Genomic DNA, 16,079 nt, shown 5'->3' with positions numbered 1-16,079 from the left:
GCCGGGCAGAGACGCTGGGCAGAGACGCCGGGCAGAGACGCCCTGCAGAGACGCCCTGCAGAGACGCAGGAGACAACCTGTGAGGTCACAACTGCAGGACAACATCAGTTTGAGGTCCAATCGAAGGCCTGTTTCCGGCCGCTCACCACGACGGCGCTGATGAAAGGCGACACGGAGCCACGGCTGGTGCTTTGTTTACACCGCACTGTATGATGTTACATAACTGAGGCTGTTGCCATGGAAACACCGAGAGATTCTCCCACCCCACCCTCTGAACACACACACACACACGGTCCGCTCAGGAACCAGGACTTCCTCCTGATGCTCTCCGCTAACGAGGCGAGAAGAATCGTTGCTCAGAGACGTTCAGAGTCTGAGAGGAGAAACGTCTCTAATGTGACGTCTCCACCTCGACGTCTCCACCTTAATGTCTCCACCTCAATGTCTCCACTGTTACCGCAGCTTCGGTCAAACCCTGAAAACGACCTGAAGCTTGTCTCTCAGGACATCAGGCTCAGCTACGACCACCTCAGACATCAACAACCACGGCGTGTTAGCGTGTTAGCGTGAGCGCCGAGTCAGCAGCACGATCAAACTTCTTCAGGAGATGGCTTCTGGGTTATTCTTTATTTACAAACATTTCCTCCTGAAATCTCTTCAGCTCCTTCAGAAACATCAGCTTCAGCAGCTGTTTGTCTCTTTTTAAGCTACTTTAGCTTTTAGCTGTTTTTGGCTCAACAATACCAATAATTTAAAGATAAAAATGTCTCTAAACTCGGCTGAGTTTTCAGGTCCAGAGTCCGGCTGAGTTTCCGTCCAACACCGAGCCGAAGGTCTGACGTCTGGTTGAAGGAGGTCGGGCTGGAATCCTGGAGAGACGTGTCGACTCAACGTTTCCAGGGACGCAGCCGGAGGGGAAAATCCTGCCTGATGGGAAGGCCAGGTTTTCACTAACGAGGGAAAATTCTCAGAGTTCCTGGTTTCCTGCAGGAAACCCAAACTCTGCAGACTTTTCTTTCACCGACTGATATTTGTTGAATTAACTTTATTTACATATTTTTCCCTCTTTGAAATCTGCTTCAGCTGCTTTCAGCTTTCTCTGCCGTCTTAAAGCAGCTCCTGAAGTTTCATTAACCTTTAACGAGTATTCCTGAAGAAATCATGACATGTGTGTTAGCACGACGCCAGGGCGGAAAGGCACCAGCAATGACCTCAGAGAAGCAGCTGCTGCCTGTCAATCTGGGAGGGGTCAAAGGTCACCTGGAGTCCATCATTCCACAGAGGAAAGATGGCTGCTGATCTTCCCAACAGATTCACCCTGAAGGTCAGACCGTGCAGTGCTCAGAGAACTGGTTTAGATCAGATCAGTTTTATGTAAAACCCTGAACCTGACCTGAGAAAAGCCACGGATTCAAACCCGAGACCGCCTCACCGCGAGCCGACCAGCAAACAATTCAAAGAAGGAGATCATCTTCTGCAGCGGACAGAATCTGCTGAGCATCAAACCTAAACATCTGCCTCCTGTTTGAACGGAACGTCTGGAGAACGTCAGCAGGAGGAAGAACTGCGCTGCAGTTGTGTTGTTGCTTATTTTAGATCCATCTGAGGAGAGGAAACAAAGAAAAGGAGAAATGTTGGAGGAGGAGCCGGATGCTTCATCCATCAGCTGATTTATGGCTTACTCACCGGGTTTAATGACCCTCTGCTGGCCTCCAGAGCGTGGGCTCCTCAGGAACATCTCCTGCAGCAGAAGAACCCGAGTCAGAGTCATTAATTATCCAGAGTCAGATTAGAGCTTTTATTTCCTGTTTAAGAGACAGAGCCTGGATTAAACCGCTCTGAGGTGACGCCACGGTTCGAGTCTGGAGGATCTCTGCAGTCCTGACAAACAAACGAGAATCAGGAGAGTTTACTCGGCTCCTCAGTCCGAGCAGCCGTCTCCTGAACGAGCCGAACATTTGGATTTATAAACAGCTAAAACCGCAGAAAGACAAACTCCAGGCGGCCTCTTAATTAGCTCCACCCATTCAACGGCTCGTTAACACAGGCAGCTAATCAGCCAATCACCTGCTGAGGTTCAAACTGAGCGTCAGAATGTCCCAACCCGAGTCTGCAGAACCTTGTTCTGAGCCCAGATGTTCTCCAGCAGCAGAGGTTCTCACAGAGGCTGGAGGAACGTGTCCTGGTCTCTGGTCCAATCAGAACCTCAGAGAGATTTTAGGAACACGTCGATTTGAACCGACATCTCTGTCATGAATTTAGACGGTTCTGACGGTGGAAGGGTCCAACCCGGGAGTCAAAGACAGAAACAAATGTTCTCCTTCAGCCTCACCACCCTCTTCCTCCTCCTCCTCCTCCTTCTCCTCCTCTCACTGCAGGATTCGTCATCATCGCGGTTCTCGATGATTTCTCTCACATCAGTTCGGTGCCTCTGGGTTATCTGTCAGTTTGCTCTCATTGATTCAACTTTAGCTCCCAGATTTTCGGTTCATTCAGGCAGAATGACCCCCCCCCACACACCTCCCACGCTGCGGCTGACGTCACGGCAGCCACGCGTCGAGCAGCGTATGCCTGCACGTGTCTGTGAGGATGTATTTTTATCCAGGCTGGTGACTCATTCTCTTTGCTCTTTATTTTTACCCCACGATCTGCCCACCGCCTCCGAACAGCAGGAGCTGCTTTAGATGTTCCTCCAAACCTGCAGCAGGTTTCTGCAGAAACCCTTAGAATCACTCCTGCAGGAAGTCTTCAGTTCTCTCCTGCAGCTCCATCTGGATGCAGCTTCACCGTTTCCTGCTCAGCAGAACCTGGACCCGGGTCGGTCCGCTCAGTCAGCGGCTCGTCCAGGCAGGTGAGAGGCTCACCTGCAGGGCTTCATCGGACCTCAGCAGCTGAATGATGAATGAACTCATCCAGTTCATGCAGAGGGACAAAGTGTCCATCAGGTAATGACTTCCTGTTTGTAAGACAGACAACATCCTCCTTCTGACGGAGACACAGCTGCCAGGAAAGAGACAAAGAGGACATATATGGACGCAGTTAGAGAGGACATGGAGGACAGAGGACAGATGGAGGAGGACTCGCTGTGGAGACACCTGAACAGGAATAAAAAGTTTCACAACACGAGCGTCCAAACTGCTGCAGGACAGAAAATTAAACAAATGAAGGACAAACAGCAGCTTCATCATCATCATCCTCCTCATCCTCGTGTTGAAGGTGTTTCCACAGGTGCAGCTTCTGACATTAATGAAAAGGTGAAAAGTTGCCACACCCCCTCAGGTTCCTGGACCCACCTGTTCCCTCTGAGAGAATCCATTATTGATGAAGAGGAGGACCCTCAGACGTTCTGCAGGCAAACTGTTACATAACGGAGGAGGAGGAGGAGGGGGGAGGAGGAGGAAGAGGAGAAGAAGAAGAATGAAGAGGGGGATCCTTCATCTGGAGCTCCTCAGGCTGAAACAGAGAAAACTGTTCAGAGTTGATTTGAATTAAAGACGAGATCACAGCTGATCCGAGTTCAGCTGATCCGAGTTCAGCTGATCTAAATGTTTGAATTATTTTTGATATTTAAACTGCAGATAAACAAGAAGCCAAATCAGCTGAAGTCTCTGAGAGACATGATCAAAGACACCGAAGACCAGCTGAGACTGTCTCTGAGGGACAGACAGTTACCTGTCCAGGTGAACGCCACAGACTGCAGCGCCCCCTGGAGGCCGTGCAGGTGAGTTACCTGCTGAACCTCCAGGTGTGAATAAATCAGCTTCAGCTGGTTTATTTCACTGGCTCCGCCCCCTCAGGGAGCCCTCGCTCCACCTGCTCCACAGGTGAGTCAAAGGGTCAGAACCGAACAGCTGAGGGCCTCATGAAGACCTGGACAGGGCTGCCATCTGCTGGACAACACAGAGAATTACACACATGAGCTTTTATTCTGAAAATCACAGCTTTTAAAGGACGTTTAATGATATTTATTTATTTCTAATCACAAAGATCTAAATTTAATGATAACTCTGCTGGTTGATAAAGAAAAAGAACTGAAAAAATAAAGTTTGATCCTGTTTGTCCTCCAAATAAAAATCTGTCCTAAAACTGATTCATTCAGGTGCAAAAGGGACAAAAATAATCTGCTTTAATGTTTATTTGTAGGGTTTGGAGGTTTCCTGTCCATCAGAGTTCAGTCCTTCCTGTCTGACGCCGGAGACACTGTGTATTTGACACGCTGTTCCTCACGAGCGCCGCTGGCCGGGACAATAAACCCTCCAAGGGACGGGACGGGACGGGACGGGACGGGACGGGACGGGTGGGGTCCATTACTGTTTGTTCTGAGCAGCAGCTCTGCAGAACAATGGAGGCAGAGAAAGTCTGATCTTCCTCCTCCTCCTCATCATCATTTATTATTAAACCAGGACAGAAAAAGACTGTCCTCAGGCAGCTCCAGACGAGCGTGGAGACTTGGGGACAAACGTCCAACTGAAAGGACATCTGAAGGACGAGCACCAATGAGACGTTTCAGGTTCAGTAAACTTTCTGTCTTCCTTAACCCAACAAACAGACCACAGCGGCCCTTCTGTCGTCCCTCTGAGCCGGGCCGTCTTCAGGACCCCCCAGTCCAGCAGGACCCGGGCTCAGCCGGGTCCAGACGGCCTGTCTGGGTTTTATACACTCCACATTATGAACAACGGGCGTCCAGTCAGCGCACAGAGGAGAGCTCAATAATGCAAAGTGATCCGTCGGCTCGCTGCCAGCCATTGTTGGCGGCGGGTCGGGTTCAAAGCAGGCATGCGGTCCTGGGTTTGGACTCGCGCCGTCCTCCCGAGTGTTTCCTGAGCAGGAAACAATCAGACAATAGCAGCAAGTGGCTCGGTGTCGGTTTATGTTTCAGCTCTGATATCGGCTCAGTTTCAAACCTCAGAACTACAAACTATATTAAAAAATCACTATTTATAGGAAAAGATGTTTTTCTAAAAGATAAAACAGGTTTAAACTTTTAAACATCGTTAAAAAACACAAAGTCCTTCAGTTCTTTACCAAAACCTGAACTAAAACAAACGTGGAGCGAAGAACTCCGAGGATCTCAGAGGTTCTGGATCAGGAGCTCCAGGTGAGTGTTAGCACAACGCCAGAGCGGAAAGACATCAGCAATGACCTCAGAGGAAGGGTCAAAGGTCATCTGGAGTCCATCGTTCTACAGAGAGAAAGATTATTCACACCCTGAAGGTCAGACCGTGCAGTGAGCTCCATCTCAGCTTCTACAGGCCTCAGTCAGCAGGTCAAAGGTCAAAGGTTAAAGCCTCTCCCCAAAAAACAACATGGCAGCTCAGACTTCTGGAGCAGAACCAGACCAGAGGACAGATGTTTACCCAGAATGCACTGCAGCTGTCAGCACGGTGGTGGAGGGCTGATGGTTTGGGCTGATTCTGGAGTCAGATGTGAGGCCATCTGTCTGACAAACAGAACGGTCCAGAACCAGAACCTCAGAGAGCTGAAGCAACGCTGGAAAGAAGAGTGGGCCAGAACCGTCCAGACAAAACAACGAGCTAAACCTGTTTGATCAGGTGGAACGCGGTTCTGGACGGTTTGAGATCCCAGAACCAAGACGTTTAATGGAAGTGGGTCAGACAAAGCTCTTTAAAGGTGTTCTGTGCTGAAACAATGTGTGAAATAACTGACTCTGTTTTACGTCTTGCAGTAAATTCTGGCTCTGGTTCTGATCCAGTCCAGTCGGCGGCGAACATCCATCAGAAACACTTCCTGCTCGCCTCAGCCCGGGCCTCTGATTGGTCCAGGCTGCGCTCGGTTCTGTTAAAGAACAAAATAACAAACATGAACACTGATTCAATCCCAGCCCTGCCCTCACGGACCCGAGCAGAACCAGAACCTGGAAGGTCGTCTGGAAACAAAAGGTCGAATCAGATAAAACAGAAAATCAGCTGAAACCAGCTTCCTTAAGTTTTTATTTTTACAGCCAAACGTTCGGCTCGTTCAGCTGATAAAACTCTTCAAAATGTTTCACTTTATAAAGATTTTCTCTGTATAAATAAATCATCTCTTTATTTACAACAAAAACATTCCTGTAGTTTTCCTGCTTTTAGCTCCTTCGTTCCTCTTTAGCTTCCTGACACGTTTATTTATTTCACAGTTGTTTCGAAGCAGCCGGTTCTCCTCGGGCCTCGGAGGAACCGCCTCGGTTCTGCGTCTCCTCCAGAAGAACCGTCTGAAAGAGAAAAGCTCCTCAAACAGAACTCCTGAACATTAATTCTGAAAAAAACTGTTTTATTCCATCCGACTGTGGCGTATTTACAGTTCGTACATAAATAGGCAGCAGTTAGAAACAGAGGCCTGCTTGGTAGAAAATTAAAAAACAAGAAGTTTATTTTACAGATTTTACATCGTTTGTCTCCTTCATTCACAGACAAACGCTGAGCAGGACTGAGGGTTTGTTCTGGTCCGATCCAGCAGCTCAGGAACACGCAGATCTGATCGTGTTTGGTCCCAGATCCGTGTTTGTGTGAGGCCTTCATGGCCACACCGCCCCCCGGTGGGCCGAGCCGGTACTGAAGGTCAGTTACACAACGAGATGAGCGTCCCCGTCCGGCCGTCAAAGTGCTAAATGTCCCGACAGGTGCTGAAGACGAACTAAAGGTGGAGGAAACTTTGGCATTAACCTGCGAGCCGGCGTTACCTGAAGGTGAAACTCGCATCGGAAAAACGCCAAACCATGAAGACGAGTTGGTGTCAGGAGTCACAGAGTAACCTTCCTCCCATCCCAACAGGAGGAAAACCCAACCCTGCAGCTGAAGATCACTGATCAACTCATGTAAACATTCACCCCCCTCTGAAGACAAACGGCTCACAGCTGCAGAGCAACAAACACTGAAAATGGCCTCCAGCCTGAGGACAGACGAGCCGGTTGGTCGTAATGTTGTGGCAGACTGGTTGATCCGGGTGGTCGTAATGTTGTGGCAGACTGGTTGATCCTCAGCTTCAAGGATGCAACAAATAAAAAGTTTCCATCCCCTCATCACGATTATTGTTGGGTTTTAAAGACGTTTTTTTTTTTCTCCAACAAACAACTTCTCTGACGTTTAAACTCAACTTTGAATTCATGGATTTTTTAACGCATCATCTGATCCGGCGGCCATCGTTAACCCGTCACCACGAGCGCCGTCCGTCTCCTAAATGTCTCAGAACGTCGGAGGACAGAGGGTTTGTGTCGCAGATTTCTTCCTCTCCGGTCTCCTCCGAGAACATTTTTAACTTCCTTAAAAGCTTTTAAAGTTTATTAGAAGAGTTAAAAATAAAACGGGTCGTCTGTGAGTCGGAGGGAGGTTTTTTATTTTCTTGATTTTTGTTTCTCCGACTCCTCACAGCTGAGATACCACCTTAAATCTGTTAACAGCTGGAGGTGAAAGTCTCAACTTCCTGTTAGTGACCAGGACTGACTGCAGCTGCTGGTTTCTCCTAAAGAACCCAGGAACCACCGAGACTCAAGCCTGCTGTGACCTGTCCACCAGAGTCCCTGTCCACCACTGTCCCTGTCCACAGTGAGGACAGCTTTAATCATCATGGACTGAGAGGACCAAGAAAGAAGCTCCAAAACCTTCAAGCTGGACTGAAACCTGCAGCTGTCCACATGGACGAGACAGATGTCTTCTGGAGACAAGTCTGACGGTCAGACAAAGACAAGAAGGACATTTGGACGAGTCGAGGTGAGACACTGAACCAGCTGTCAGGCATGGAGGTGGCAGCATCATGCTGTGGTACAAAGTGAGGAGGACTACCTCCAAACTCTTCATCTTCACCTCAAACCAGCAGCTGGACGACTGAACCTTGGACAGTTGGGTCCAACAGGACGATGACCCCGAACACATCAGAGCCGGTCTCTGATTGGATAAACCATCAGAGCTGGTCTCTGATTGGATAAACCATCAGGGCTGGTCTCTGATTGGATAAACCATCAGGGCTGGTCTCTGATTGGATAAACCATCAGAGCCGGTCTCTGATTGGATAAATCAGGCTGACCTTCAGCTTCTGGACCTGAACCCAGTACCAGGAAACCAACCAGTTAAACTGAAGAAGAAGAAGAAGTGAGGTCCAGGAGACGCCTGCTGCTGTGGGAATAAGTTAAACCAGAGACAGATCTTGTTTTTAAAACTCACTGAAGTTGTTTGTTGGAGAACCGTTCCCCGTTTAAATAAATCTGACTTCCTGCCTGTGATGGGTGGATGGAAACTTCTGCCTGCAGCCGTCTGATCCATGTTTTCCTGCCGCTTCAGGTCGGAGCTCGGGTCTGATCGGTTCTCTCTGTTCTGGCGTCTCGTCCAACCCTCGGACAGAACCATCAGCTCCGACCGGCGGTCCGGTCCGGTCCGATCGGAGCTGTGCTGCGGGTTTTCTCCTCTGGCTTCACGCAGAGCTGTTCACACTCCGGTGGTGTTTAATACTGATGAGAAATGTTCTGATCATCTCAGGAAGTTCTTTCTGTTTCACTGAGTAAAAACTGGATCTTTTTCCTTCCGTCGTCGCAGAGGAGGCTGCTGGCACATTTTACTCTGAAAACATCAAAGATGGCTTTAAAGTCTGTGGGTCCCGCCCGGGGTCGGCCTCACAGCGTGGCCAGGATCCGGGAGAAGGAGATGACCACGGAGAGGGCGGTCTGACCCACGCCGAGCACCAGAGCCTCCAGAGGAACCATCCCCTTCCCGGCCATCCGGTAAACTCCCGCCACCGCCGCACCTGAACGACAAACAAGCACACAACCATCGACAAACCAGAAGAAACACAAAAACATCAACTGTTCGAAAGTCAAACCTGATCAAAGACTTGATTTAAAGCTGCAGAATCAGCTATAAGAAGCTAAATGCTGGCTAAAAGCTGCAAACTGTTAGCTAACAGTAGGCTAGCAAAAAGCTAAAAGCTCCAGAAACAGCAGGTCTCCATGTGTTTCTATGGTTTTGAAAAGTATAAAAGTTACAAAAATCAAAAATCAGCCGAAGGTTTTGATAAATAAACGGCTAAAGTTGCACAAAGTCTGCAGAAGCAGGTAGATTACAAAACCTGCAGAGAAAAATAAAATCAATCAGCAGCGTTCAGAGCTTCAGGGTTCTGCAGCTGAAGCTTCGGTTCTGCAGCTGAAGCTTCGGTTCTGCAGCTGAAGCTTCAGGGTTCTGCAGCTGAAGCTTCGGTTCTGCAGCTGAAGCTTTGGTTCTGCAGCTGAAGCTTCGGTTCTGCAGCTGAAGCTCCGGTTCTGCAGCTGAGGCTCCGGTTCTGCAGCTGAAGCTCCGGTTCTGCAGCTGAAGCTCCGTTTCTGCAGCTGAAGCTCCGGTTCTGCAGCTGAGGCTTCGGTTCTGCAGCTGAGGCTCTGGTTCTGCAGCTGAGGCTCCGGTTCTGCAGCTGAAGCTCCGGTTCTGCAGCTGAAGCTCCGGTTCTGCAGCTGAAGCTCCGGTTCTGCAGCTGAAGCTCCGGTTCCGCAGCTGTCTCTCATTGGGCCCATTTCTCAGAACCTGCATCTCAGAAACATGGAGGATTTCTGTTTTTGTGTAAATCTGACTTCATCAGGAGGCTTTGTCTCCCCCTGCTGGCAGCGAGAGGAACTGCAGCTCTGGACTGACCCACCTGGATCAGGCAGGTAAAAACATGATCACCCGCTGCTGTAATCAGCTGCAGTGTGGTGTGGTAGTAACTGAGAGTCATCCTTAGGACGCCGGGCCTTTAATGACCTCGGACTTTAAGGAGCTGGACTTACTGGTGAGAACGCCGCCGCCGAGCGACGCCAGGAAACCCACGCTGACCAGCACCAGGGTGATGAGGCGGCCCCACCGGTGGCGCTGCAGCATGACCAACATCAGCAGCCCCGCGGCGCCGTGGACGAAGAGCGAGGAGAAGAGACACCACAGGAACACCCAGTACCACATCTCTGCGCCGGAGAACAAGCAGAACCAGCAGGAACATCGGTTACACACCAGGCAGAACCAGCAGAACCACAGCAGCTAAAGTCAGCAGGACATCAGCTAAAGTCAGCAGGACAGCAGCTAAAGTCAGCAGGACAGCAGCTAAAGTCAGCAGGACAGCAGCTAAACTCAGCAGGACAGCAGCTAAAATTAGCAGATATTTTAGAAACAAAGATCTTGATGCATCTCTATGGGGAACATTTTTTAAATGTAGTTAAATAATTTAAAGTATAAAAGTCCGAAGACATCATTCCTGATGGAGCTGAATGTTCTGATACATGAAGGGTTAAAGCAACTGAAACACCACAGAGGAAGAAACTGAACAGGGAAATGATGCTGACTCAGCGTTCAGACGTCAAAGATGGCGGTTCAGAGGCGCTTTTAAAGACAGACATTTGAAGGAAGTTCAGTTTTAATCTGAAAATAACCCCTGGACCTGACAGGAAGCTGAGCTACGTCTGTCTTCGGCTCCTTAACGAGGCTTCGTGAGGACAGCTTCGGCCTCGTCTCGTTGGACCAACTGTGGCCGCCGTCGCCGCATCGATCCGGGCGAGAAGAGACGTGACAGCACGCCGCCACAGAGCCTCTTTGAGCCGAGGTTCTGACAGCCGGCGGCAGAACCGGCTGACGGTCCGATTTAATCTGGAGTTTGAGTGACAGCCTCCCAGGGGTCGCTTCATGTCTGAGAGGGTCAAAGGTCAACCCTGCTGAGCTGAGTCAGCATTTTAACAGTTTATAGGTTCATCAAACTACAGGAGACGTTCTACGAGCTTCAACTTCCACACGTTCTCAAACATTTCAGCTTTTAGCTCTTATTTTAATTAATGGAGGATTTCCTGTTTGGCTGATTTTATGTTTCGTTAATTATAGCTTTTAGCTGTGATTCAGCTCATTTTAGCTTCATTTTTCCAGTTTCTGTTTCCTGCTGGTTCTCCTCTCCTCCCACAGCGCCGCAGGAACCCTCGAGGAACGAATCAGAACGTGCGTCTCCGTCATGATGAGCGGCGCCGGCAGAACAGGAAGTTCCACAGCTCCGCAGGAAGGAACCGCGCCGACAGTCTTCAGACCCGTCCGGTTTCTGTAGACCCGAGGCTGCAGAACCAGCACACAGGTACCACCGGGTCAGACCGGTGGTTAGAACACGACCTCAGGTTCTGGTTCTAACAGGTTCTGGTTCTAACAGAGGTTCAGGTTCTAACAGAGGCTCGGATTCTAAGAGAGGTTCTGGTTCTAACAGAGGCTGGGGTTCTAACAGAGGTTCTGGTTCTAACAGGAGCTGGGGTTCTAACAGAGGTTCTGGTTCTAACAGAGGCTCGGGTTCTAACAGAGGTTCTGGTTCTAACAGGGGCTCAGGTTCTAACAGGCTCAGGTTCTAACAGAGGAACCTGGATGGAGCTCTGTTTCTCTCTGATTACTGCTGAGTCAGCACTCTCTGTTCTCATGTTTAGCTCCTCCTGTTTCGGCTGTTAGATCCAAACCTTCGGCTCGTTCAGCTGATGGGACTTTTTGTAACTTTGACACTTTATTTATAAAGATTTCCCCACAGAAACAGAAACACGCTGAGATCTTTTTAGTTCCTTTAAAAACATTATTCTCTTTGAAATCTGCTTCAGCTGCTTCCTGTTTGTCTCCTGCTACTTTTAGCCTTTAGCTTCCAGCTAGCATTTAGCTACTTTCAGCTGATGTTGTCCTGCAGCAGTCTTGCTGTATCTGAACACAGTCAGGTAACAGTCTCCTGCCGTGCACGCGCGCGGTGGACTCCCGGGGGTTCTGGTTCTGGTTCCACCTCCGAACCGGCACACCTTACCTGTGAAGTGCTGCAGGGCCGAACCTGACACCCAGAGGCTCAGCACCTGCTGGACCGACAGATTGACGCTCATGTCTCCGCTGCCCGGGTTTGGACCCCTCTTTATCGAATCGCCGAACTTGGCTCTGGACGAAGGCATGGAGGAGCTCCGGGGGGGTCGGAGGCGGCTCTCCCCGGCGCGGCGCCCCTCTACCGGTGCCGCTGCTTCGGCTTCACGTCCGTCTCCGCTGCGGGAAGAGATGGGCCGCTGGCTGGTCGGTTCGTCCTCGGTGGAGTCGGCGGTGCGGAGGCCATGATGGGGACGGCAGCGGCGGCGCAGGCTGGCACACGGACGGTCGGCTCGTCCTACATCGGCTGGCCCCGCTGCGTCCCTCTTAAAGGGCCAGCAGCCCCTTTCCTGATGGAGCGTTACGCTGAAACGTCTCCGCCGCCGTAAGTCGCTCCGTGAATGGGCCCGGAGTACCGGAGCTGCGCGGAGGGATACACTGCTTACGTAGCAGCTTAAACAAGAAATATTAAAAAATAAAACAAACGGGTCACGTTTTGTTACGACCGTTGACATTAATAAAGATATAATAAAGTTATATCTCCATAGTTACGCCTCATTAGCCGATAGCTTATTTATGCTAACCCTAAATTAACGACGTAAACATTCAGTAACCTTCAGACAAAATTCATGGTTGCTTAGCAACACGGAAAATACCCATGAAAACATTTAATTTTATTATCAGTGCTTGCAGATACATCCCATAATCAAGAACGCGTTTATTTGATTTTAAACGTCAGCAAATGTAAGCTACTTGACCAATGGGAGGTGTCCAAGATGGCGGAGTGAGCAGTCGCACTTTGCAGGCTCCAGTGTAAATAGTTTTCTTTAAGTCCTGGAATGCAATTTCGGGTGCGTTTTTACTACTCACAGTGAGTCAGTTGTTGTTGTTTTTTTTTTTAATAAGTCTGGTGGAAGTAACAAATTTTAAGCTCTGTAAGCTTTTTATTCGAGCCAAACACGTGGAGGAAAGCTAGCTGCAATGGATGAACATGACTACAGCGTGGTCGCTCTTCCCAGTGTGAGTGACAATGAAGATAGTGAAATTGCTGACATTGAAGTTGATGAACAGACTTCTAAGCTGGAAAAAATTAACCAGGCACACACTCCAATCAAACCTCCCCACTCTAAAAAGCACAAGAAAGGCAACGAAAACCCCCACGGTGAGTGTATCGGGGATACCATTCTGATGGCGGTGAATTCATTGGCGCTAAAGATGGATACGCAAACTGAGCTTTTGCTGAAGTTTGAGAGAAAGATTGAGGAGAATACTGCTGCTATTAATGTGAACAAGGAAAACATCGAGGGGCTGCAGAAAAAAGTCAGTGAGCTTCATGAGGAAAACAAACGGCTTAAAGAATCTGTGTCAGAACAAGCACGATACAAAAGGAGGTGGAATCTGAGGTTAAATGGCCTGGCTGAAAAAGATGGAGAAGATACTAGAGAGGTTGTTATCGGTATTTTGACAAGAGTGGTGCCCATCTCAGTGGAGCGGCTTCGGGAGACGGTCGACACTGTGCATCGCTTGGGAAGGAAACGTGACCCCGCCACTTCAAACAACACTCCGCGGTCAATAATCATCCAGTTCGTGGCAAGAACGGTTCGAGACGATGTTTGGAAGAGATCCAGGGATGCCAGGGTCTGTCAGGAGATGCGTATCCAGTTTAAAGAAGATTTCTCCAAAGAAGACAGGGAAGCTCGTAAAAAGCTGTGGCCGCTGGTTCGGGATGCCAGGCAGAGAGGGCAGAGAGCTTTCCTGAAGGAAGGATACGCTCTGATCAACAATCAGAGAGTCGACCCTTCATAAACACTGACAGAGCTCTGCATTCTGAATGAGTATTGTTTTGGTTCACCTGATAAGTCTTTAAGGTAAAATGCACATTTTTCTGATTGTAGTTTGGACAAGATTTCTCACTCCTGCACATCTTATGATTTAGTGTTCTACTAAAAAACTTCAGGTATATTATCTTTTATTTCTTTAAATGCCAGGGGGCTAAAGAACAATGTGAAGCGAAAAGCTGTTTTTCTTTTTTGTAAGGAGCAAAAAGCTAATTGTGTTTTCCTACAAGAAACTCATTCTGTTAAAGATGATGTAAATTTTTGGAAGTTACAGTGGGGTGATTCATTATTTTTCAGTCATGGAACGTCACACTCAGCTGGTGTTATGATTCTGTTTAACAGATTTCCAGGTAAAGTTATTAGTCATACTAGTGATACAGATGGGCATTGGCTGATCGTGATAACAGAAATTAATGAGGAAAATTTTATCTTAGTGTGTGTCTACGGGTACAATGAAAGAGGCAAAAATAAGAATTTGATAAATGACTTGTGTAAACGTATTACAGATAGTATGCATTCTTATTCAACCGATAAAATTATAGTGGGAGGAGATTTTAATTTGGTGCCTGATCTTTGGTTAGACAGAAATCCTCCTCGGGTTCAGTGTCATAAATATGATGACCTGATTATTCAATTGATGAATAGTGCAAATTTGATTGACTACTGGAGAGTTAAAAACCCTGGAACTTCTCAGTTTTCCTGGTTTAATGCCTCTGGGAATGGCTTAAGTTCCAGAATAGATTACTGGCTCATTTCTTGTTCCTTGATAAATCATATTAGTAAGTGTGATATCTCTGCTTCACCTTTAACAGATCATTGTGTTATTTCTATATCTCTTCTGTTTTCAAGGTCTGATCCTGGTCTTACTCGTATTTGGAAATTAAATAATACTCTTCTGGAGAATTCTGGTTTTGGAAATGATGTCAGACAACTGGCAGTGGAAATCAATGCCTTGGAAATGTCACCTGTGAGTAAATGGGAATGGTTTAAATTTAAGATAAGAGAGCTGGCTATTCAAACAAGTAAAAAACTCTCTAAAATTAAAAATCAAAAACAACTTAATATCATTGCAAATATTAATAATCTTTGTAAAAAGACAGACTTGGCACCTGAAGAACTTATGGAATTAAATAAATTACAGAATGAACTAGATCAGATGTATGTAGAAAAAGCTAAAGGTGCTTTCGTACGTTCTCGGGCTCGCTGGATCGAGGAGGGGGAGAAAAATACATCTTATTTTTTCAACCTTGAAAAACATAGACAAATAAAAAAGAAGATCAATAAATTGCATATAAATGGATCTATTTCGGAAGATGAAACACAGATTAATAATGAAATACATAACTTTTACTGTAACTTATACAAATCTAACTATTCTGAGACAAATTCCTGTATGTTTTTAAACACTATTAGAGAATTCAAGAAAGCCATTGACTTAGATTTTAAGCAAATTATGGAAAAACAAATTGAACTTGAAGAGTTAGATAAGGCTATTTTGAAGATGGCCCCTGGAAAGTCGCCTGGCTTGGACGGACTAACAACTGAATTTTATAGATTCTTTTGGAAAGAGATTAGAGATATGCTCTATAAAGCTTTCTTAGAATGCATCTTGACAGGTAATCTCTCTAACACAATGAAACAAGGTATAATTACCTTAATTCCAAAACCTAACAAAGATATGCACAGTTTGGATAACTGGAGACCCATCACTCTGCTGTGCACTGATTATAAAATTTTAGCTCATGTTTTTGCTGAACGCCTGAATAAAGGACTTAGGGACATAATTGATGAAAGTCAATCAGCCTTTGTTAGAGGGAGAAACATACACAATCATATTAGATTGGTATTTGATATGTTAGATTATTGTGACTACCTTGATAATGAAAGTCTGATCTTGTTCCTTGATTTCTACAAGGCGTTTGACACAATCGAACATGCCTTCTTGATAGATGCTCTAAAGTTTCTGGGTTTTGGGGATTCATTTTGTGGTTTAATTAAGATGTTTTATAATGATATTTATAGCTCAGTCTCTTTAAATCCAGGTCTAACTTCTAGATTTAAGATCCAGCGAGGCATTCGTCAGGGCTGTCCTATTTCCCCAAAATTGTTCATCTTAACAACTCAGTTATTAGCCCTTCAAATTAATAGTAGCCCTGAATTGCAGGGAATAAACATTTTTGACAGAGAATTTAAGATTAGCCAATTTGCGGATGATACAGCATTGTTTTTGAAAAATGATTTCATGGTTGAAAAAGCCCTTCATAAAATTTCATTATTCTCTAAGGCATCAGGTCTGGGACTTAACATTAAAAAATGTGAGATTCTTCCCATTCATACTTGTATTCATAAAAATATTCAAGAAATCAAGGTTAAAAATGAAGTTAAATATTTGGGTGTATTAGTATCTAAGAACATAACTAGAAGAGAAGATGTTAACATT

General features: G+C 47.0%; 1 protein-coding gene across 1 annotated transcript in view; it reads right to left on the bottom strand.

Annotated features, from left to right (window-relative positions):
* Positions 1–6,346: 6,346 nt before the first annotated feature.
* The window catches only part of tmem170b (transmembrane protein 170B), a 35,388-nt gene continuing 25,655 nt past the window's right edge, over positions 6,347–16,079 (bottom strand). Inside the window, exons 6-8 of the mRNA XM_025002544.1 lie at positions 11,755–12,254; positions 9,743–9,913; positions 6,347–8,733 (exon numbers count right to left, since the gene is read on the bottom strand). Of these exons, the coding sequence (XP_024858312.1) occupies positions 8,603–8,733; positions 9,743–9,913; positions 11,755–12,254 (802 nt within the window). The 3' untranslated portion in view covers positions 6,347–8,602. The remainder of the gene's footprint in view (positions 8,734–9,742; positions 9,914–11,754; positions 12,255–16,079) is intronic.

Source organism: Kryptolebias marmoratus, linkage group LG5 (genome assembly GCF_001649575.2).
Source record: "Kryptolebias marmoratus isolate JLee-2015 linkage group LG5, ASM164957v2, whole genome shotgun sequence".
Taxonomy (NCBI): domain Eukaryota; kingdom Metazoa; phylum Chordata; class Actinopteri; order Cyprinodontiformes; family Rivulidae; genus Kryptolebias; species Kryptolebias marmoratus.
Note: the sequence above shows the minus strand (reverse complement) of the source record. Positions and strands in the feature narration are given on the sequence as shown.